This window comes from Periophthalmus magnuspinnatus, chromosome 10 (genome assembly GCF_009829125.3).
Source record: "Periophthalmus magnuspinnatus isolate fPerMag1 chromosome 10, fPerMag1.2.pri, whole genome shotgun sequence".
Classification (NCBI taxonomy): domain Eukaryota; kingdom Metazoa; phylum Chordata; class Actinopteri; order Gobiiformes; family Gobiidae; genus Periophthalmus; species Periophthalmus magnuspinnatus.
In genome coordinates, this window is record NC_047135.1 from 17322580 (window position 1) to 17345236 (window position 22657).

The 22657-nt window shown below is 39.3% G+C and overlaps 1 protein-coding gene across 7 annotated transcripts; it reads right to left on the reverse strand.

The window, feature by feature from the left end:
* Positions 1–239: 239 nt before the first annotated feature.
* Positions 240–21170, reverse strand: csnk1a1 (casein kinase 1, alpha 1). Of its 7 annotated transcripts, none has more exons than XM_055224945.1 (12): positions 20851–21170; positions 20510–20738; positions 20318–20424; positions 15845–15971; positions 15633–15731; positions 7541–7624; positions 6408–6547; positions 6255–6333; positions 5977–6051; positions 5399–5505; positions 4043–4155; positions 240–911 (listed from the first exon to the last, which is right to left on the reverse strand). In XM_055224945.1, exons 2-12 carry the CDS (start codon positions 20630–20632, stop codon positions 904–906), a joined length of 1062 nt encoding a protein of 353 aa, XP_055080920.1. In that variant the 5' UTR covers positions 20633–20738; positions 20851–21170; the 3' UTR covers positions 240–903. The 7 variants fall into 7 exon arrangements, with proteins under 7 accessions (XP_055080920.1, XP_033829492.1, XP_055080923.1 ...); XM_033973601.2 differs by having other exon boundaries at positions 4007–4155; XM_055224948.1 differs by lacking the exon at positions 7541–7624 and having other exon boundaries at positions 20851–21169.
* Positions 21171–22657: the final 1487 nt, after the last annotated feature.

Consider the following 22657-nt stretch of genomic DNA (forward strand, 5'->3'; position numbering starts at 1 on the left):
CTGAGAGTTCTTAATTCATTACTACTGGTCAATTCCTCCTGTTACTCCCTCAGAGCCTTAGGCAGGGTGACTAATGAGAGGAGTGAGTGTCTGCATTTGAGACAGCTGCATGAAAAAGAGAAGTACTGAATCAGGACCTAATGATGTGACCAAAAAACATAACATGGATGACATAATTGAATTTAACTGTACAGCCCTACTAACTACAACATGAAGGACAAACATGTACTTACAAAATCTGGCTTGTATAATGTTTTTATTTGGATTTTTTGGAGAAGTCCATAGGTTTACAACAGATTTAATAGTAATCCAGAACTCTAAATAGAAAGGGAGAGAGCCAGAGCTTCATTCTACCTCGACCACTGTTCATCAACAGGCAAACTCCTAATCAGCACAAAACAAAAAGAAAAAAGTCCAACATGTGATTTTTTTAAACTCTCAAATTTCATCCAGGGCTGAATCATCTCAACAAGGAAAACCAGTTCAAAGTTTTACATCTTTTACATTTGCTTGATAAAAGTAAAATTAGGAGAGAGCAAAACATTTCTGGTTTTCACCTTCCCAAAAATAATAATAAAAATAACCCCAACAAAAACAGCCAACTATCTTATTAGAGGTTCAAATAAACCTTACAAAAGTCTACAATGACAGGACAGAAACAGGCGGAAGAACAGATGGGGGCAGGGCTACAGTCCACGTCCAGCGGCTGCCTACACGTGTGCAGTCTGGACTGGAGAGATTTATTATATACATATGAATATATAGATGAGACAGCGGACAGGTGTCTGTAGATCTATACATTTCCGTTACATAGATAGTTAATATGGAAGGAGAGACACAGACTTTCTGTTGGTTGCTTGTCCAGAAGAAGGGTGCATTGGTCATGGTGCCGCCTCTGTGGAGCTAAAAACCTACAAAGAGATGAAACTGTTAGAATGAGAAGAAGCTGAAGCTGAACAGCACAGGTCAGAACAAACCGGTCCCACACAGACCGTACCAGAACACACCAGTGCCGCACGGAACACACCAGAAGAGACCAGTCCCACACAGAACTAAGGCTGGGTACCATAAATTTTTTTCCAATACCAGTACTTTTAACGATACCTGTTGCTGAACAGTTCTTTTTTAGGTGCCTGTATTTTTTGTAAATACAAATGAATGGCAGATATTAAGAACACTTTTTAATCCTTGAATTATATCTGTGCTAATTCATATTTTAAAACATAGTACTAAGCTAAATGAGGTTTTGTTATAATTCAAAACAAATGCAAATGAACAAGAGCACACAGCTGATCCTCATGTGAAATTCACTTTTGTTTTCTCTGTACATGGCACTTTAAATCAAAAGCAGCACGGCAGAGCACATACTTTGTTTACACTTTTACCATGCCGCCAACTGAGTAGAGGAGCATTATGGTGAATTTCACTCGCTGAAACCAGTGACTGGATGTGGATTTATTATAACACACTTTGACTTTGAGACACTATAAAGGCCCTGCACTGAAGATCTGATTTATTTCCAAGTGGATACAACGCAACTCTGCTCGCTGTTTCTTCAGCTCTTGTATTTTACAGGTATGACACTGTGCTTTGTTTGGACACATGTAGGTCTATGTTAAAATTCAGCTCTTGTATTTTACAGGTATGACACTGTGCTTTGTTTGGACACATGTAGGTCTATGTTAAAATTCAGCTCTTGTATTTTACAGGTATGACACTGTGCTTTGTTTGGACACATGTAGGTCTATGTTAAAATGAGTGTTGTTTGTGCCATTCATTTGTGCAGAACTCAGTTATGACGGCCAAGCACTTGCGGTGCTGATAATTTGGTGTGGTGTATTTACTGGCTAACTGACGCTTGCATTTAAAGTCAAGGAACTGACAGTTGACATGGATGAACTGTGTTTTTTTGTTCCAGTACTTGCCAGAGCTTTCCTGTCAGTTCCTACTTGGAACTGAGTTTCGGTGCCCAGCCCGACAGTAAAACAGACTATAGGACAGACCAGTCCAGTCTCACCCACAGCAGACCACAGAACAGACCAGTCCCACACAGAACAGACCATAGAACAGAACAGACCAATTCCACACAGAACAGACCATAGAACAGAACAGTCCCACACAGAACAGACCATAGAACAGAACAGACCAGTCCCACACAGAACACGCCAGTCTCACGTACAACACATCACTGATTCATAGAATATCCTATGTTAGAACAGACACCATCTGTATACCCTGGATACTGAATTTCTTTTAAAAAGTGGCCAGTAGATAACAAGATTTGTGGAGTTAAGTCAAGGCAATACTCCTCCGGTTTGACATGTGAAAACCACATTTGATTGGTGTGCCCTGTGTTTATATCAGAAGCTATTTAAAAATGGCTCAGTATCAGCCCATTTTATTATTTTTCTAATGTCTACATTCAAATATAGGACTGTAATGTTATTTATCCAATTAAAGCTGGAACTTTTTTTTACATCAAAAAGCCTCCTGTGGCTGTTCTGTGTAGTCTACTGCTCCTTTCTGCCTAATAGAAGAACGTGCCTGCCTTAGTAATAGGGCTGGGCACATTAACTAAATAGAAGTTTATTTTATGAACTTCTTATTTCTTTGAAATAGGAGAATGTTTAATGAGATCTTATCAATTCTCAATCCCAGCTGTATGATTTTTAGGTACTTTTACTAGTAGCAAAACTGAGCACTTTGTCCACTGCTGTGCATTTGACTGTAACAGCCAAGCTTTCATTAGCTTGTTTTCATAGTACATGTGACTTAACTGATTTCATTTGTTGGAAACTGACAGACAAGCTGAGAGACAAGCCTTGAGCATCAAATTAGTGGAACATGGTTCAGTGGTATTGGTGGTTCTGTGTATCAGCCCCTCATTGAGTACGAGTAGGAGGAGACCTTACACTTTGTACTGGCATCAGTGCACCCCTGGTTGGTGGAGTAAGATAACCATCACCGTTATGGTAAAAGCAAAAATAGTAAAGGTAGTTCTAATATAAAGTAAGCTACACATTACAATGTCTGTGTAAACCCTTAATTGTCCAGGTCTGATCCATAGCAAAAGACGAAGTTTAAATCTGTCAACTGGACAAATTGTTGTAAGAGTGAAGATGTTTTGCCACCAGCAATCTGACCAAAATTTGACCAGAATCTGACCAGAATTGAAGAAGTGGCTTGGATGAGCAGTGAAACGCCTACAACAATTTGTCTAGTTGACAGATTTAAACTTCGTTTTTTGCTATTGCAATGTGATTTTAGTAGAAACTTAAAATGGCCCCTCATGTATTCTAATGTGAAAAAGTGTACTATAAGATACTTAAAATCCAGGAAGAGGAGTTCTATTACATCATTCATTTTACCGTTCTGCTCTCTGGTACTTTGCATTGCAACCCCAACACTTTCCATCATTTTAATTAATTTTGGTCGCTGCAGTATGACTATTGCTAGACAGGGGACACTTGAGAAATACATTCCTCCACCACAGCCCCTCTATAGAGGGGATTTGTGAGCTGTAAAATATGTGTCTTCAGCTTGACCCAAACAGATGCACCAAGTGTTTATGATATCAAAACAGCTAGCTGTACCAATTTAGGCAGATCCAGTCCTAAGGCTCCAACTCACTCACATCAGTCATTACAAAGTAAAGGAAGGAATAAAGTATGGAATCAGAGCAGTGTGCTAATAACATGTCCACAACAATACACGTTGTTGGCATGTTAGCCCCATGTCAGTGTGGAAACACTAGAAAAGACCAGCCCAAACAAAGGAACGGAAGAGCATTGTGGCAAAGTTAGTAGTCAAATTCCCCAAGGACGTCTTTACTTTGAAAAGACAAGCCAATTTGTCTTTTATTGCAGCGCTTTGCATCTCCAATGGTTTGTTTTTAGTTTTCTAACAAACTTGGAGTTGTAGGCAAGGGCACACAGAATGTCTATGATCCTACGTGGCTGGTAGATGATTTGATGTCTCAAACGTCGCTTGGCTGTTTGCTACTAACCTTTCATGTTAGGCTTGGGTTTGTCAGTTTGCTTGCCTGTGGGAGTTTGTGCCTGCTGGCCCTGGCCCCCTGAGGAGGCCCCCTGCTGGGCAGCTTTCTGTTTCAGCATGGTCCAGTCAAACGTGTAGTCATACTGATGGTTCAGAGTCCTGCAACAACAGTGAGGTTAGAGCAAGACAAAAATAAAAAAAAACAAAGAAAAAAACAATAACCTCACTTTTTATTCAAGAATTTGATACACCACATTCAAGTTACTTAAAAATTGTAAACAAGAAGTATGATTATTTCTACTGTGTGCAGTACAGCACAACAGTAGGAAGTAAAGCGCCGCTTGGTGGACAAATGAGTCTACAGCTGCTTTTCAAAGAGCTCCTCTTCAAAATTTGTCATATTATGTAGATAAAATCTGGAGAGAACATCATGTTCCTGACCAGCGTTGCCATGTAAACAGGGCCTTGAACAGTAACAGTTACCAGATCAGAAAGCGAAGGGGAAAAAAAAAAGAATCGACTCTAAGCTTTGTCCACATGGGGTCATAATCTAACTGCTTTTACATTGAGTTGCATTTAAATTATAGTGTAAAGACGTAACACAGGATTAAAAACAGGTGCTGGAGGTCCCCAGAACCAAAAGGAAACAGTGGGGTGACCGATCATTTTCTGTGGCTGGTGCCAAACTTTGGAACTCTTTGCTCCTGGAGTTACTCAGTCACTACTTTGTCTCTGTTTCAAAGCCAAGCTAAAGACTCATTTTCTTCACGATTGCCTTCAGCTAATGACTGTTTTTTGTATTGTTTGTTGTTTTGTATATAGAATTTTTGTTGTTGTTTTTACATTTTAATGCACTTGAAAAGCACTTTGGTTCAGTTTTTGCTGCTGTAAAGTGCTATACAAATAAAGTTTGATTGATTGATTGATTGATTGTAGACACCTGGTGATATTAGGGTTTCTTTGTGACTATTAGCTCTACCGAGAAAATAAGCAGACTCTTCAGTATTTGCTAATATTTGGCCAGCACACGAGGCACCCCTGCATTCATATGTACATTAAACATTTTTTGGGTGTCAATATTGATTGTGGGTGCTTTTTCTTACTACTAGTGGAAAACTAGTTCTAGTAGTAGTAACTAGTTTCTGTTCTACAATTACATTTGAGCTGGAGTAGATTGAAGAAATAGCCAACTAACATACTAACTACCAAAGTATTTTATTCTGCTATTTATTTATTGCAGTCATGTTTTTAACCATATTATTACACATTTAGAATAGTTTTTGGGGATGATTCTACTTTAGGGTTATGTCAGTGACATAAATTTGTTATTATACAATCATTTAATCATCTATATTTTCTTCAGCAATATATTGTACTTCAAAATGTAACAGGCCTAGCATACCTGAAGAGAATGCGGAAGAGTTGGCGCAGGTACATATAGTCAGGGGCCTCTTCGAAGCGCAGTCCACGGCAGTAGTTCAGATACATGGCAAACTCTGCGGGGAAGCCCTGCAAACAAACATCAGTCTCATTCAAATGGATATTGGCCTTGAAGGAGGGCTTCAGAACTGCCCTGATTTCCTTCTCTCAATTATATGATAATATATAGTTTGAAACCAATGGCAATAATTTTGTTCATTCAAATATTTTAATGAAGTATTTCACTGCATTTCTGCTTATCTTCATAATTGTACTACATGTCTAAATGAGTAGCCTATTTAACTCATTCATTTTATCCACTTTTACTTTGTCATATAGGCCTGCATCATATAAATTGTGAGTGTATTTACTCAACATGCCCTATCCAAGACATGGCATTTGTATTTGGGTTTTTATTTGTGCATCGACAAGTTTTGAAAGAGTGGGCGACAACACACAAGCCCTGCTTGCAGGCAGGCAGATTTCTTGCACTTTTGACATTTCACCGTTGTTTTGCAGCAGTTTCTCTACAGTGATAGAAACAGTGGTTATGTGACGTACCTTACACAGAACCTCAACGGGTGTGGACATCTTCTTCTCTGAGATCTTCTCATACTTCTGCTTCTTTGTGGCAGCCTAACAAGAATGCATTCACATTAAAATGGCTGGCTGTTTGTTTACCTTGTCAACCAAATAAACTATTGCCACTGGCTGGCTAGGAATCCCCAGAATAAAGCAGCAGAATAGAGCTTAGCTTACATATACACAAAATACATTTGTTCTTTTGATCATATTAGCTAGTTTTCACAAGATGAGGTCGGTGCATTAGTGGTCTGTACCTTAAGTCCTTGCCAGGGCAGGCTGGTTCTGTTAAAGTACATGAGTACATATCCTAGAGACTCCATGTCATCGCGCCGGCTGGAAAGAGAGAACATGTTAACCACTCTGCCACACCATCCAAAACCTGTCACAAGCCCAAACGTGCTGTGGACCTCTGCTCGATGCCCAGATGTGCATTGATGGAGGCATAACGAGCTGTGCCGGTCAGATTCTTGTCTTCTCTGTATGGGATGTGCTGCCGCGTCCGGTTATCTCTGTACTTCTTTGCCAAGCCAAAGTCGATAAGGAATAACTGAGGAAACAGAGAGGAGGTTGGAGTTTGAGTGTGTGCCTGTGGACATCTGCCTGTTACCATTTGTTAAATTGAATCATTACTTTCATGTTCATGTTAGGATTTACACTACTCTAACACTTTTCTGACACTGGGTTAGCATGGCATATAATTAGGAGGTTGTTGTGGGTTGAAATACCTTACAGTGCATGTCACTGATGTAAAGTGAGCCCTGAGGCCTAACCTGGCACATGGCTCAGCGCTGACCCTACAAAACGAACATTAACAGCTTCATACACAAGCTCCAAATGGCCGAACACACAAGCTGGGCTATGGACTGACGCGGTGCGTGGCTTTATTTACATCCATCAGGTGACATCATTAAAGATGGGGCCCATCAGTAGACTCCAGCTTTAACAACCAAATGTGACCATACCAGCACTGAGTGGACAGACGGGTCAGAGTCGTTATGCACCACAAAGTCAAAGGCACAGCTCAGTTAGTATGCTACAAATTAAGCTGCAAATTAAAGTTGATGACTGAGAGCACAAGCACAGAAAGCAGCAGCCATTTCTTGAAAGCATGTGATTGTGGAGACATTTGGCTGAGAACAGTCTCTTAACATTCAATTTCACCTTATTATGCATTAGATGACATTTATGCAAGAAGTGATTTGGAGCGTGTGTCCCAAGTACAGTTGTGTGTGAACCCATACAACTTCTTGCTACTTTAGTCCCTGCCATAAGCCCTAATGTAGTTTAATCACAATAACCATATACGGACATTTGTGGGGGACTATGGCTATGCAAAGCATACATGCTCAGTATATTGTACAATAGTTTATAAGAATGCTAGAAGTGGACTCATCTCAGGCCAAACATCACATGGGTGACAGGGGCTGTCCTGTATAAGCGTAGTGTTTTCAGAGCAGAATGGTCACAGGGCCAGTGTGTTAGGTATGATTGCAAAGCGACAGCTGCAAAGAGGCAGCTGGTGTGGTGGTAAAGGTCACACCTGGTTTAATCCTGAGAAAGATGGCTCCTGAGAAGAGCTAACAGCCACGCTTCTTTTCCTCTTCCCCACTGACGAGTCTAAACACTAGACAGACAGTAGAGGGGCAGGGGTCAAACAGCAGCCTCAGCTCACACCCAATCACTGAGTCCAGCTGTACCTGTACACGTACGTACAAGTGTGCACGTACCCGTGTGCGTGTGCACGTGTACATGCACACGAACACGTACAAGGACCCAGGCTGTCTACCCACACTCTGCACCACTAAAGCAACTGTTTGCAGCATCACTGTGATTTGAGTCAGCGAGAGAATCTACAGAGGGTGTGGATAGATGATGCAGTTAAGTGCACGGAAGGTAGCTGGACTTCTCAGGTTCCATCTGTCCCTTTAAGCTACCAAACACTAGTTTGTGTCCCTAAAAGATAAGGCACAGGCTATCCTCTGCATGGGATGTGGATATCACCTACAAATCAAAGAAAGATTAAGTAATGTGACCTGCCTTCAAGATACATGTGTACATGAGTGGACAGGGGTTCATGTAGCTAGCATGCGTGTCCTACTATGTCAATATAGTTTCAAAATTACAGATTTCAGCTGGGGCACAGTTTTTCACTTTCGCAAAGATTAAGTATCAGAAAACTTTGAAATACCCACCTTTCCACTGTCATTTTAATTACAGAATTAACAAATTGTAAAGACAACTGTAAAATTGTAAAGACGACTGTAAAGATGTAAAGACATTTTCTTACAGTTATCTGTAATCACTTTTACACCTTACACATGTTTGAGTATTTAATAGTTAAACAGATTTCAAGTGCAAACATAGCCAACACATCAGCATTGGGCGATACGATTATACGGATTATATGGTATGTAGTGTCACCTTTAATATTGTCAGTTTAAGGAATGTAGAATTTCCAAAGTTGCAACTAATTATTTAGTCCATTAAATGTATAGTCTTAGCCATTTGACAGATTTTTGTTGTTTAAAAAAAAAAAAAATCATACTTTCAATTTGAATAAATAATAACTACTCCAGAAAAGCTGAAGACCTATAAGCGGTGCTACACTTTAAAAGGTTCTGCAATGCACCTGAACTCATCACATTGGTAATGCGTAGCTCTTTGTGCGTGTTAAAACAGTTGCGGCTCAAACAGAGCTATCTAAAAGAAAGAGGGACATTTTAACGTGTGGACTTGGAGCACTGTGCAAGATATGGGGAGTGATGTGGACCATGTGCAGCTGGACTCAGGATGTGGACAGATTCTGACTATCAGCTTGTGCATCATGGTGCATAGGGTACCATGTACACTTTGGATGCAATACTTTTCATTTGTGCGAAGGACAAAAGAGGAGTCGTTTGGACAGAACTGACAGGTGAGAACCAAGTTCATAAACTGTGCAAATACACAGTAAACTAATGTTTGCCTTTGCTCAAGCACATGTACAGGGTTTCCATAAAATCTCTTTATAATTTAAAAAATGTATTTTTTTTATAAAGGCACTTGATATCTTAAATCAGACTTGTTCTACTGTACTCAGTGGTTTTCAAAGTCTCTGACCTCTTTTTTTGCCTTTATATGGGCACCATTAGTCGTATGAAGCACATCAAGACGACTTGATTTTTTGCCATTTTCGCTGTATCAATGGTTGCCATCACATCTTTTGCTTTAGTTCAGTAATGATCCATATCTTTGTTTGATACACAATATCTTTAAGACAGCTTTATAGAAAGTTATGTGATATCTGGTGAATGTGGAGGTCACGGAATCTGTGCAACCCTTTCAATCCAATGGTCTGGAAATGTCTGAGGAACTCAGGAACATGCAGACCCTAATGTGGTGGGACACTATCTTGCTGGAAAATGATGGTTGAAGGTCCTGCTATTGACAGGCAAAAAGTCAAGGTAGACGTGCAGTAATTGATCTCTTGTGGAAAAAAAAGTGACCAATAATCTGTTAAAAGTTGATGGTTATAAAATTACAATAGAACAAATCTAATATGTTATCATTTGCCTTTGTAATTACATTTTAAAATTGTAAAGATACTTTATGGACACCTTACAAATCCATGTGGGCAAGTCTCTGATAGAACCTGGCCTTCATTTCTCTGTTATAATGCAATCATACAGTCAGGAGAGTGCAGCCAAAGACCCACTCTGTATTTGGATTAATGAAGATAAGTATTTGCAGTCATTGGGGCTTGATAGTTGAAAATGCAATTCTCAAATAAAAGGGAAGTTCAATTTCAGGTTGTAATTAAATCTGTGTGCAGTTCACCCTTTGGTTTAGACTTTAAATGTATGACTCTACATAAAGGCAGGCCTATATTACTTGCAGATATGAAAATCATTCAAATTGTTACAGTACAGTGACCACGACAGCTACATCGTGGTTCACCTTTTGTGGCCTTCCTGTTTCAGATTTTTTTTTTTGTGCAATTTTGCATGCTTTTTTTTTTTTTTTTTTTAACAGTGCATGAAAGCGCATTGTGTTCTGGATCCTGATTGGCTAAGGGACTGTACACCGCTGTCAATCAACTTCCTCTGTGCCGTGTCTCCTGAGCAGTACAGAATGTGTTCAGCCAAATTATGTAACCTTTGATTTATTTGATGTATATTATTTTATGTAATAACATTTATTTGGGTCATTGGTATTTTGTTTACTAGTTTGTACTTATTTTACTAACAATGAATATTATGTATTGTATTATGTTTGATACATTATTTACTTCCTTCATAATATTGGTCCCTACTTATTGTTGTGGTACAGCGCATTTGAGGAGCGCACGATAAAAATGTAACAAGAGTGAACATGCTCAGGGTGTGCACAAGATGATTTTAGTTAAGTTGTTGAATAAAGACGAGTTGTACTGCCATGTTGGTCTATTTAAGCAAGGAAGACAGCAAGAAAATGCATCATTAATTCTAACTGTAACCCACCCTACCCACAGCCTCAAGAGACTGGTGAAAATATATTAGGGTTACATTTACATAAATGTTCGATTGCTAGCAGTGTGACTCTGAAGTGGTTTATGTTTGTGGGTTTTGTCGGGGAGAAAACTTGCAATGTTGACGAAACATTCTGCACCGACAAATTTCAGAAACGCTTTGGACTTAAGTGTTTCTCTGCACGGAGAGGCCGCCTCTGGATACTGCAGCACATTTAAAGTGACCACCGAGGAAGAGGGATGTAATATACGAAAGTTTGAACTTTTAGAGTGTTTCAACAAGAGAGAAATGTGAGAAAATGTTAATGCTTGTGTGAGAAAAATGTATAGCAAGTGTGTGGTGAGGCGTTTTACAGCCTTAAAACATATAATTGTAAAAAATAAAGCTGACTACATTGCAGATTTCGCCTATTGCGGGCTATTTTTGGAACATAACCCCCTCAATAAATGAGGGACCACTGTAGATGCATGATTTCTTGGGCTTCTGACTGTCATGATTTTGATGACTTAAATACAAAGTCAAGCATTGAAGAGCTCCATTAATATCTTTGAGTCGGGTTACTTATTTATAATCAAGTCAAATTTTAAAACTTGACTACAGTGCTTTCTTGGCTGTTAGTGTGGATACTTTTGTGCGTTTTGAGGCTGAGCTGCTGAGCTTCTCATAAGAGGAAAGAAATGGTTGCTTCTGTGATTCATACTTGTGATGGTAAAGAGGTTTTATTGTGAAACATAAAGCACAATTTCACACATTGCCCTGTGGTTTAAAAAGACAATTATGAAATTTTAAAGCAGATTTGCCTTTATTTAAATTGAAAGGTAAATGTAATATGTCTATTACAATATATTTAGGGGACATCTAGTCAATATATATAAAGAAAAAAGACAAAGATGGACATAGCACAGTAATGAAATGCTGTTCTTTGGTACTGACCAAATAGATCCGGTAGGTATCGGTAATGGAAAAAAAACATATATATTTTTTTATTTTGGCTTTAATATCTGCGTCAATGAGAGAAAAAAAACTCCAACACATAGCACAGACCTAACAGCAGCGCAGACGCTCAGTACTGTACCTGAGCAAGCAGCACTCACGTTTTAACATAGACCCAAATGTGCTCAAACAAAGCAAAGTGCAGATCTCACTAGAATATACAAGCACTAAAGAAGCATGGTCCAGTGGAGTTGCAACTTACACTAATGCTCAAAGGTTTGTACAGACTTTTTCTTTTAATGCCTTTTCTTTATTTCCATAACTATTTACATTGTAGATTCTCAGTGAAGGCATCAAAACTATCAATGACACATGAAATGTAGAAAACTTTCATTCTTCAAAATATCCTCATATCAAAATATCTTAACACCCTTTAAGGCAACTTCATTATGAAGACTGAGGTCGTTTTCACACATTTTAGTGTGCTCTGTGGACCAACCCCAGTGTGCACTAGCTTCAGTTCTGTTTCCTTTAGTTTTGGGTCAGTTGGGCACCATAAGCCACATGAGAGGCCATCAGCTGATCACCAAACTTATCTCCATGGCATGCTTCAGCTTCAAGCAGACAGAGCCCTGTGAATACGCACGCACATGCTCTATTCCCGCTGCTATACATAGCGGTCTTCTTTCACCTGTAGCCAAATATACAGTGATAACTATGCACGCTGGCGACAACAGAAAAAAAACCACACACAGACCCTAGCTCACCTTCACAGACAGGCAGGAGGAGACGTGCTGTTGATATTAAGTTGATCCAAACTGGCTTGTTGAACATGTCAAACAGCAGTGCTTTTTACCCAATTTCAAAAACGTACTGGTTCGGACCCATAGTCTATGCTCGTACCACGGACTATATACATCAGCCCAGGCTTCGACCACATTCCGAGGAGGTTCTGAGACCTCCTGTTTCAAGCGCTCTCAGACAGGCTGTTTACTGTGGTCCAGAAGGCGACTGTCACATTCACACCGGCCCAAGCGCATCACTCCCGGAACGAATGCTCTTTTACGTCAACCTAACTAGTAGCAATGTGAAAATGACCTGAGAGAAGGCCAAATGTATGTCAACATAGGAAAGGGAGCCATTTAAAATAGTTTTCTATGCTACATAATTCCATACATCTTGTGTCATATTTGAATGTCAAATGTAGTAAAAATGAAAAAAAAAACAACAAACAAAAAAAAAAGGAACAAACTTGACTGGTACTGCATATCCACTTGAAAACATAACAGGGCCGGTGTGGGGGCCTTAAATTACAGTGTCTCAAAGTCTGCATGTTGTACTTTAGAAAATCCACATCCCATCACAGTCTGTAGTGTGGGTGTAAAGTTGAAGCCAAACAGATAATATAATCAGATCTTTACCAGAATCATCCTCCTGCCTGGTCCAGGTAAATACGTAATCCTAAAGTACATTTAGAGTGATTAATTGTATCCAGCGTGCAGCTCATGTTAAGTTGCAGCCAAATGGAAAATCTGAACAAACCTTAGCAAAAATCAATCTCCTCCGCCCAGGTAAACGTGTAGTAAAAGCAGAAATGTCAGCACTGCACAGCACATGCTTTTGCTTGTGTAGTGTCATATATGGGGGAAGAGTGAAGCTAAGTGCGCGTTAGTCCACATGAAAATTAGCTGCGTACATTTCAGTTGTAACTGGACAGACAAAATTTAAAATATTTTTTAAAATATAACTTAACATTATAACAATTTCATTTAATATATATTAAAAGTTACTGATATTAAAAAAAAAAAACGTGCCCAGTGTAGGTTTCAAAGATGCGAGTCGGCCTGACTGTGCATTTTCATTACATGTTATTGTACTGTCTAGCTATTCCATTCCAACTACATCCATGCAGAACACAGGATATTTGTTCAGAATGAATTTGCCCTTTGTTCATGCTTTGTTATGGCTATGGTTATTTTTTTCCTATACATTTAGCAGACGTTTGAAATGCTCTAGAGCAGTAATTACTCAAAAACAGGACAAAGTTAATAGTGATGGGAAATCATAACAGCTTTTACAAGTGGATTTTACATGACATGTAATTTCAGTAAAGACTGCAGTCTTCCTCTGGCCCCAGAGACTTGGCAGTGTGGTACTGATATTTACTTCAGTAAAGTAATAGATCCGCTCAATTATTTTCGAGGCCCAATTCATGTCATATTGCTGTGATTAAACTTAAATATGTATACAAGTTAGAAAAAAATTCAAATGAATTTAATAGCCAATTTATAATAAATGTGGCTCTGGCCCTTTCACACTTACAAGCTGTGGCTGATGTTGGCGCATTAGCTTTAGCTAACGACAAAATGGCAAACAAACCACAGAGCAAAGATGATTAAAAGTAGGGCTAATATACCATTCATCTCTCCTCTTTTTTTCCCCCAAGAGTTTTGCTCTTACAGTCAGGAGATAAAATTTATATATATATATATATATATATATATATATATATATATATATATATATATATATATATATATATATCTCAAATTAGAGATTTGGCCTGTAACATATAGCAAAGCATGAATTTGCAATGCTCATTGTACAAATTATTTTCCAAATGCATTAATTTAATTAATAATTAGTTTATTAAATTTCAGTTAAGTAAACACAGCAGGAGAACTTTGAACAAGGTTTACCCTTACCTATTTTAATATAATTTGAATATAATGTGGTCACCTTCGGCGAGCTGGATTAATAAGACCAAAGGGTCTTGGTTATGTTTTTGGCAATTTGATAAGCGCCATAGAGGGTCAAATAAATAACTATGAATCATTACAGATGCAAAGTACTAAAGTGCTTAATTCAGCTATTTATTTATTGCAGCTTGTGTTTTTTAACAATATTGTAGATTTAGAATAGTATATAATATATCACACTTCAAAATTTAGTGTAGTGACAGGCTTATACAGGCTTCTCACATTAGGTCTAACAAGTCATCTAAAGGTTTTCACCATGACCATGAGTGAAAACAGGAGGCAGCCAAGACTGACTGTATCTGTGCATTACCGCTGTTGCTTGACATAGCTGCCATCAGGATGATGGTCTTGGACTATGTGAGGATCTAGTTGTATTTTTTGTTTTCAATCAAACGAGATGATGCAGCAAGGGGAGTTTGCCTGTTAGAGCTGCTGCTGTGACCATGTGCTCTGTGTAAAGACGAGAAAACACGTGGGTCACGCAGACATGTTTCGCTAAAGTTTCCAAAGCAGACGGACTGTACAGGACTGTGTCTGCCTGCCTCCGCTAACTTTTCATTCACTGTCTATGTCCACAATACACAGTAGCTTCTTTGAGATTGTGTCACTCACAATCCATCTCGTATTCAAAGAGGAGCCACAGTACTGCGGGCCTGCTCCTTTCCCCGTGTTGCACATAGCATGAAACCCAAAGACAGAATATGGCTTATTTGTTAATAAATTAACAAAAATAAAACAGCATTGACAATGTGGCAAGAACAATATGGGCCTTTATGGCACATTACCAGGACATAGGATGTCTATAACTCATTTATATAGAGCATATGAGCAAGCTACAACCCCATGCTGTTACTTCATATTAGTAAATGTCATATGTATTATATGGTCTGCTTTAGTTTTAGGCCTATGAACTAAAAACGAATTAATTTTTATTAATTTTTTTTTTTACAAGAATCAGGTTCATATAAAAAGTATCAGTTTTACTTTATCGACCATCCCTAAATTTGACCCATGTGAAACAAAGACAATGTGATAAGTTGAATATGGTATCTCCTTGGTTATGCTCTACTTCGCTTTGCATTTGTTCAAATCAGGGCAAGACAGGCAGCCTAAAGTGATATGGTATACATGTAACATGGTAGGTATATTTAGGATAAGGACGTAGATTGAGAAGAACCTTTGAGAAGGACCTTTCAGGTTATTTGCATTACTCGTGTGACGTTATAAATTATTTTTGGTCATATGTAGACCTATTAATGAAATCAACACTATGAGAAACCCTGCTTTAAAAAAAGACTGATATAAATTAACATTAGCATCAGAAAGCCATAATCTGGCATTTTCATACCACCGTATGAATTACTACAGATTATGGCCTCATCCCTAGCTAGGCGACTGACATACATGGCTTTATGGGTTGGTTGCATTTTTCCACATGCAGTGTGACACTCACCTTGTTACAGTGACGGCCGATGCCCATGAGAAAGTTGTCTGGTTTAATATCTCTGTGGATGAAGTTTTTTGTGTGCACATACTCGATTCTGCTGATCATCTGACAATAGAAAAACGTGGGATTACACTATTATTTCATAATATCTAGATCTATTGTTCCATCTTTTATTTCAAATGATCATTTTAGTCATCCCTGAGCTCTCAATAAATTACCTGGTCTGCCAGCATAAGAACTGTCTTCATGGTAAAGCGTCGAGAGCAAAAGTTGAATAGGTCCTCCAGACTGGGTCCCAGTAGGTCCATGACTAGAACATTGTAGTCCTTCTCCTGGCCATACCACCTGGACAGACATACATACGCATTTTGTCGCTTAATGGAAATAAATTCCAAGCTTGTGTTATGAAACATTCTGGATGTTACTCATTATCAAATGAGGAACTACCCTACTATGGATCACATGAAAAAACTTTCTCAAAGCCATTTTAAAGCCATCCATCCATTTTACCACAACACAGCATAATGACCATGCAACGCATCACTCTTCATTTTGGTAGATACAGATATGACAGACATGACTATTCTTTCCAGCTAACATGGTTAAAATATATAATAGCCTACTATGTAACATGATGAACATGAATTCTATCATAGAATATTGAACTAGCTTCAGAGTATTATGCACATGGTAGCAAGGCAATCATGCACCAGTACCACTACAAGTATTTACACAAGTATCTTACCAACAGTGAATGGATTGAATGACAAATGACAACATTCAATGGTGTTGAAGCTCAAAACACAAATATAAAGCATTTTTTATTATAAGGAATAATTGCTACAAATGAAAGGTTAGAATCAGCGACTGAAAACAATAGCTTTTCCCTTGAATCATTTTAGAGCATGCAGGTGTGGACTGGGGGAAAGCATCCTTCACACTTCCCCTGCTGTTGGCCAACAACGTGACTCTTGATAGAGTTGCAGCGATGACAGAAACTGAGCAAAACTGAGAAACACTGGGTGAGTGGATCATAGTTGTGTGTCCCTGAGTGGACCTAATGTATCTGTTCAGTTTTCACTTTATCTGTATTATATTGAAGACACGTTTAAGTGACTGACAACATAAAACAGTACAACTGCACACTTTTTTCATCTTCAACCTGTACCTACTACTAGAGTGCATACAATCATTTTTTTACTTCTAAGATGTCACTTCATTACTTAAAAGAACAATCATACAGTGATATCTATCATCACAATTATTCATTGTGAATTAACGCAGAACTACTAAGATTACCAGCTTTGCCTTCGACACATGAACCAACTACTGGACTGGACTCACAACACAGACGCACTGTACAGGAAGGGCCAGAGCAGGCTCTATCTCCTGAGGAGACTCAGGTCTTTTGGAGTGAGAGGGCCACTCCTCAAGACTTTCTATGACTCTGTGGTGGCATCAGCCATCCTGTACGGTGTGGTCTGCTGGAGCAGCAGCATCACAGAGAGGGAGAGGAAGAAGCTGGACAAGGTCATCAAGAAGTCCAGGTCCGTCCTGGGCTGTCCTCTGGACTCAGTGCAGGAGATGGGGGACAGGAGGGTCCTAGCTAAGGTCATTTCTATGCTGGGCCATGAGTCTCACCCCCTGCAGGACGCTCTGTCTGTCCTGGAGAGCAGCTTCAGTGACAGACTAATTCACCCTCGCTGTGTGAAGAAGAGGTTTCGCAGGTCTTTCCTTCCTGCTGCTGTCAGACTGTACAACGAACACTGTTAACACTGAACATGTGTCATTCAACTGTACCCATGTGCAATACTCAAGTCACTTTACGGAGATGTTATATTAGAGTCTATTTTTAGTTTATTTTTAAAATTATTTTAAGCTATTTATTTATTATCTTGTTTTATTGCATTTTCCTTCTGTTCTTTAACTGTGCAGTGCAATACTGGAATTTCCCCACTGTGGGACTAATAAAGGCATATCTTATCTTATTACTACTACAAGCTACTTTTTGACGCTCTACAGCTAAATTTCAACACACCATAAAATTCTCATCAAATAATATGATATATTCTGATCGTTGTTTTCAAAAGTATTGAAAATCAGATACTAATTGATACTAAAACTAGTATTGAAACTAGATACTCATTTGAGCAGGTATGGACACTAAAAAAAGTCTCATTCACAGAACAGAAATGAACCTTTCCTGAAAAGCTTTAGAATGATCTTGAGTTCCCTCCAACCGCTGACTGCACCTTGAAATTCTGTTCATAAAAACAATGAACAGAACCAGTGACAAAGGGCAGCCCTGGCGGAGTCCAACATGCACCGGGAACCGGTCTGACTTACTGCCGACATTGCGAATATAGCTCCTGCTTCGGTCATTCAGGGACCGGACAGCCCTTAGAAAAGAGCCCCGGACCCCATACTCTCGGAGCACCCCCGAAAAATTATCCCTAACTGATTGCTTAGAGTTCATCCAGTCACTTTCTTTAACTGAAACAATCTAAACCAATAATTCTGGTTGTGTTTGAACACAATGTGGGGTTGAGTCAGCAGGAGCAAGCCGGAATAATGCTTAAGGCATTGAAAAGGTGTGGCAACAGAAAGAGCAGGTCGGACAGGCTCAGACAAGAGGAGAGCGCAAATAGCCAGTATCACTGGCACTATGCAGCAAAGTCTCAGCAGGGAGCAAAAATTTCAATAGTGTTGGCTAGTGCTTGACATGTTTAGTCTCTTGTCCCTGCTCCAAGATGCAGCTGAGGTGGGAAAGCTTTTAAGTTCTAAACAACTCAAGTAGACATCATGGTTAAATGTCATTTTAGATCAACATGTAGCCAAATCATTTATCATTCCAACAAAGCACCAAGTCTACAGGTATTAAAATACACAAAGAGGTATTTATAATTCAGTATGTTAATGAGAATATTTATATATATATATGAACAAAATGGGAAAATAAAAAAGCAAAACTGACGATAAAGTCCTTAGTGGATGTTATGTCAGTCGGGTGAGCAGACTAACATATTTAGAGCACCTCATATAGCTTTGGTAAGTAATCATTGGGAAGGGGACATTTGTGGATGTTTCCATGACCCACATCTGCACAAACTGGGTCAAAAGTGGAACTGCACTGTAGCTCTTGCGTTACATGCATCCATTTGAATGATTCACTGCATTAAGCACTGGCCTGTGGCCCTCTGCTTCCAATACGTTTCAATAAAAACATTTATTCATGTTGTGTGTACTGAATTAAGGAACTACAGGTAGTATAATCTATGTTTATTAGCTTTGCACCAACAAAACAATGGATGTAAGTAAAGGTACGTGTAATTTTATATAATTGCAACAAACCATGATATTACTGAGAGACTTTTGACGATCACATTATTTTGGTTGTTGTAAAATCCCTACCACAAATCCATCCTGTATTTAGTTTGATCAAACGATGACATGTGTATTCATTAGTGGCTGAAAGTTTAAAGCACAAATTGTCTTTCTCAAAAAAATTGAAAGTCCAAGTTCTGTTTAAATCTATGCATGACTTGCCCTCAGTTGATTGCAAAAACACTCAGAATGAGTCTGGGGATTATTTATGAACAAACGCAGAACTCTGGATTACTACCATTGACGCCACAATCCTGGGAAAAGTGATTTCTCAAAGCCAACATCTGCAGGACAGTGAGACGTGATCTGTGTGTCTTATCTGTGGAGCAGAGCTGTGATATGGAGCAGACCATGGCTAATCTCAATGTCAGGGCTTGACACCAACAACTATTTTATTTGCAGCTTGCAAACACTGCATTTACAGTATGTAACCCACCTAACACAAAACAAGCACACTACAATATAATCCTTCATCATGGTAGTAATCCTGACAACGATCCTGATTGAGATCTGGACCCCTGCTCTGTATTCGCCCATTGCTCGTGACAGGTTGCTCTGAGAACGTGTTGATGGGTGGGCCAAATCCAGAGTGGAGGACAATTATATTCCAGCTAATGGGACATTTCAAATGCAAATTTCAATTAAACGGGGGATTTATTATCACTTTAAAAAGGTGTGTTTATCTTTTTTGCTTTATTGTAAAACACCACATAACCAGGCAAGACAATAAATTTGTAGCATAATCTGGCTGCGCTGTAGCCCAAAAAAAACAGATCCATCCTTCTAACACACGGCGGAAATGGAGAAAAACAACAGGCATCAAGCCCATTTTCGATACATAAATGCTCATATTTGAAAAACTCCCGCCTATCCAGTTCATCCACCTCAGATCAATCAGAAGCTGTCGTGGAAAGTTGCAGCACTGGCTCTGGGAGGTTGTTTTTACCACTCTGCCTCGCCGCCATTTTACAACACTAGAGGAGACATATTGGAGCTAATACAAACAAAAGACGAGCGGCCATTTCCAAGCCGCAGTCGCCTTTTCTTCACCACACCATCCTCACTAGTTCACACATTTGTATATATTGACGAATACGTCGAAGGCATTGTATGATCGTATGATTTCAGAATGTACACAAAAAGGACATTTGTGTGAGACATGACGGCGTCGTGCAAACCGGGGGATAGGGCCTGAGCAGGCCTTAGGCCACAGGCTGTAACCTGATGGGCTAGAACTATTAGCATGGATTTATTTGACAAGACCTCACTCAAACATATGCTTACACAACATTGCTGTTTCAGTTTACCTTATGTGTGGGATCCCAACACCTCCTTGTAAGATTTTGTACAGTTTGCTTTCATATAGCAACTGTGGATGCCTGGCTTTCTGTGATTCCAATTTTACTGCTACCTCCTGTGAAGGAAAATGATAAAGGCATGTCGGATTACATAAATGGCATCCTGATTTACACAGCAGTGAAGTACACATTATATTTTACCTCTCCATTTGTGATGTTGATGGCCAGATATATGTCACCGAAAGATCCCGATCCGATTTTTCTTACGAGCTTGTATTTACCACCGACGATGAACTCGGCTTTAGAACCACTGCTACTCGCCATACTGTTCCCTGATAATGTCAATCTCCACCGATTTCACGATACAAAATGTTTCTCAATCGATCCCAAGTGTCGGTCAAACATAGAACGTGTGGAACAAACTCCAAACCTGGTGACAGACGGACACTTAGGGCCAAGGCGAAGAACCCAGCCTGATCAACAACTGCTTATGTCGTGTCGTTACTTATTATTGTTGCTGTACATATTAACCAGTTACCTACGTTTTATAATAAATAAGCCAAGCCCCGGGTCGGCCCAAGCTGAGGCCCACAGAAACCACCCAAAAGCAGCTCGGCGCAGAGGCTAATCTGAGCAGTGCTAGCTGGTGTTAGCATTGAGCTAACGCTGTCGTCGATCGGCCAGAGTACAAAAATATACTCCTTCTCCTCGCCCCTTTACTTCCTCTCCGATGATGTATCCGGTTTTTATTATTTTGTCCTTCGATCGTACGCTGTGAAGTAAAGGGTCGCTGCAAAAAGTACGGCGCAGCCCATTCACTCCGCCATCTTGTCTTCTCTGCCCCTCTGTCCCTGGTTTCCGTGGGAGGAGATCACTGAGACACGTCACGGGGACCCGGGCGTCCAGAGCCCCGTCCACCGTCCAACCCATCAGGTGGACTCGACCCAGGCGTAGGCAGCCATGCATAAAAGATCAAAAATAAAGAAATACTGAATCACATATAGGAAAAAAGTCAACTACACTACTGGACTGCACCCCATAGACTATTTTTTGTTTGGTATGCTTCTAAGCCACATGTGTCAAACTCAAGGCCCGCGGTCCAAATGTAGCCCGCCACGTCATCTTATCTGGCCCGTGACAAGGTAAATTAAAATGTATGACCGTCTTAAAATGACAGTTTATTAGGAGACACAGTTACAGTAATGTTTTTACATCTATCCAAATTTGAGGGCAACCATTTTGTTGATGTGTCCCTCTGTGAAATTGAGTTTGACACCTCTGTTCTAAGCCATGTAGTCGTAAAACACACAATACAGAGATACTTGAGGAACTTTGAATAAATTGTACTTATCTGAGTACTTTTCCAGGAGCACAGCTACTTTTACTCCTACTTGAGTAATATTTGTATTCAAGTAACAGTAGCCTACTCTTACTTGAGTAAAAGTGTTAGTTACTTATCCCACTGTGAGAAAGTCTACAAGTGTAGTATGAATGCGGTTGTGGATGTGAGTGTTGTAGTGGTGGTTGGAATGGCAGATGGCACAGACTGGCAGCCTCACGTCTGTCAGTCTGTCCCAGGGAAGCTGTGGCAATAGTGGTATCTTACCATCATTAAGTGTGGAGAGAATGAATAATGCACTGGAAAGCGTCTTTGAGTGTCCAAAAAGCACTAATCCTATATAAATACGATGCAGTTACAAGTGACAAAAGCTGTATGTTGATAATAAAATGATTTGAACATTTGTGTTTTTTCCATTATTTCCTTAAGATATAATATAGGCCTGTATTTTTCATTTTTATGTGTATCATTTGAAAATACCAGATTTTCTGCATTATTTAATGTATTGTGCTTCCTTTAAATTTGTAATCACATCCCGACAGTTACTCTTTAAGTTAGCCTACTCTAATTTGAGTAGTATTTTCACCAAATACTTTTTCACTCTATGTAATTTTTTTTGTCTTGAATCAAGTCTAAAATCCTAAACTTAAGACAACTAATAAAAAAAAAAAAAATGAACAAACAAAAAAAATCTATAAAGTGCATATCAATTCCCACAAAAATTTGAATTTCAATTTTTTTTTTAATAGCCTATAGACTATGAGAAGTGACAGCATGAAGTAGCACTGAGAAGGTCAGAAGTTATAGAAAAAACACAGGCTATAGAACTATCAGGATATGACTACAGAGACGAAAATCATGTTACTGTACTTACATGAGCACGACGTTGAACCAGTGTGTGGGCTCAGCAGGAGCTACAAACAAGAAAACACAACTATCAGGGAAAAAACAAAACAAAACCAGAACTAAGTTGGTCAATGTTATGGTCAGATCAGAATAGCAGTTGTCTG

What these genes read in the sequence shown, in the direction of transcription:
- csnk1a1 (XM_033973601.2), bottom strand. Translation starts at nt 20,632, where the DNA reads ATGGCGAGTAGCAGTGGTTCTAAAGCCGAGTTCATCGTCGGTGGTAAA. An exon ending in TCAACATCACAAATGGAGAG is followed by an intron (nt 20,425 to 20,509) that starts GTAAAATATAAT and finishes TTTCCTTCACAG; the next exon opens with GAGGTAGCAGTAAAATTGGA. An exon ending in CATCTGGGCATCGAGCAGAG is followed by an intron (nt 6,334 to 6,407) that starts GTCCACAGCACG and finishes CTCTCTTTCCAG; the next exon opens with CCGGCGCGATGACATGGAGT.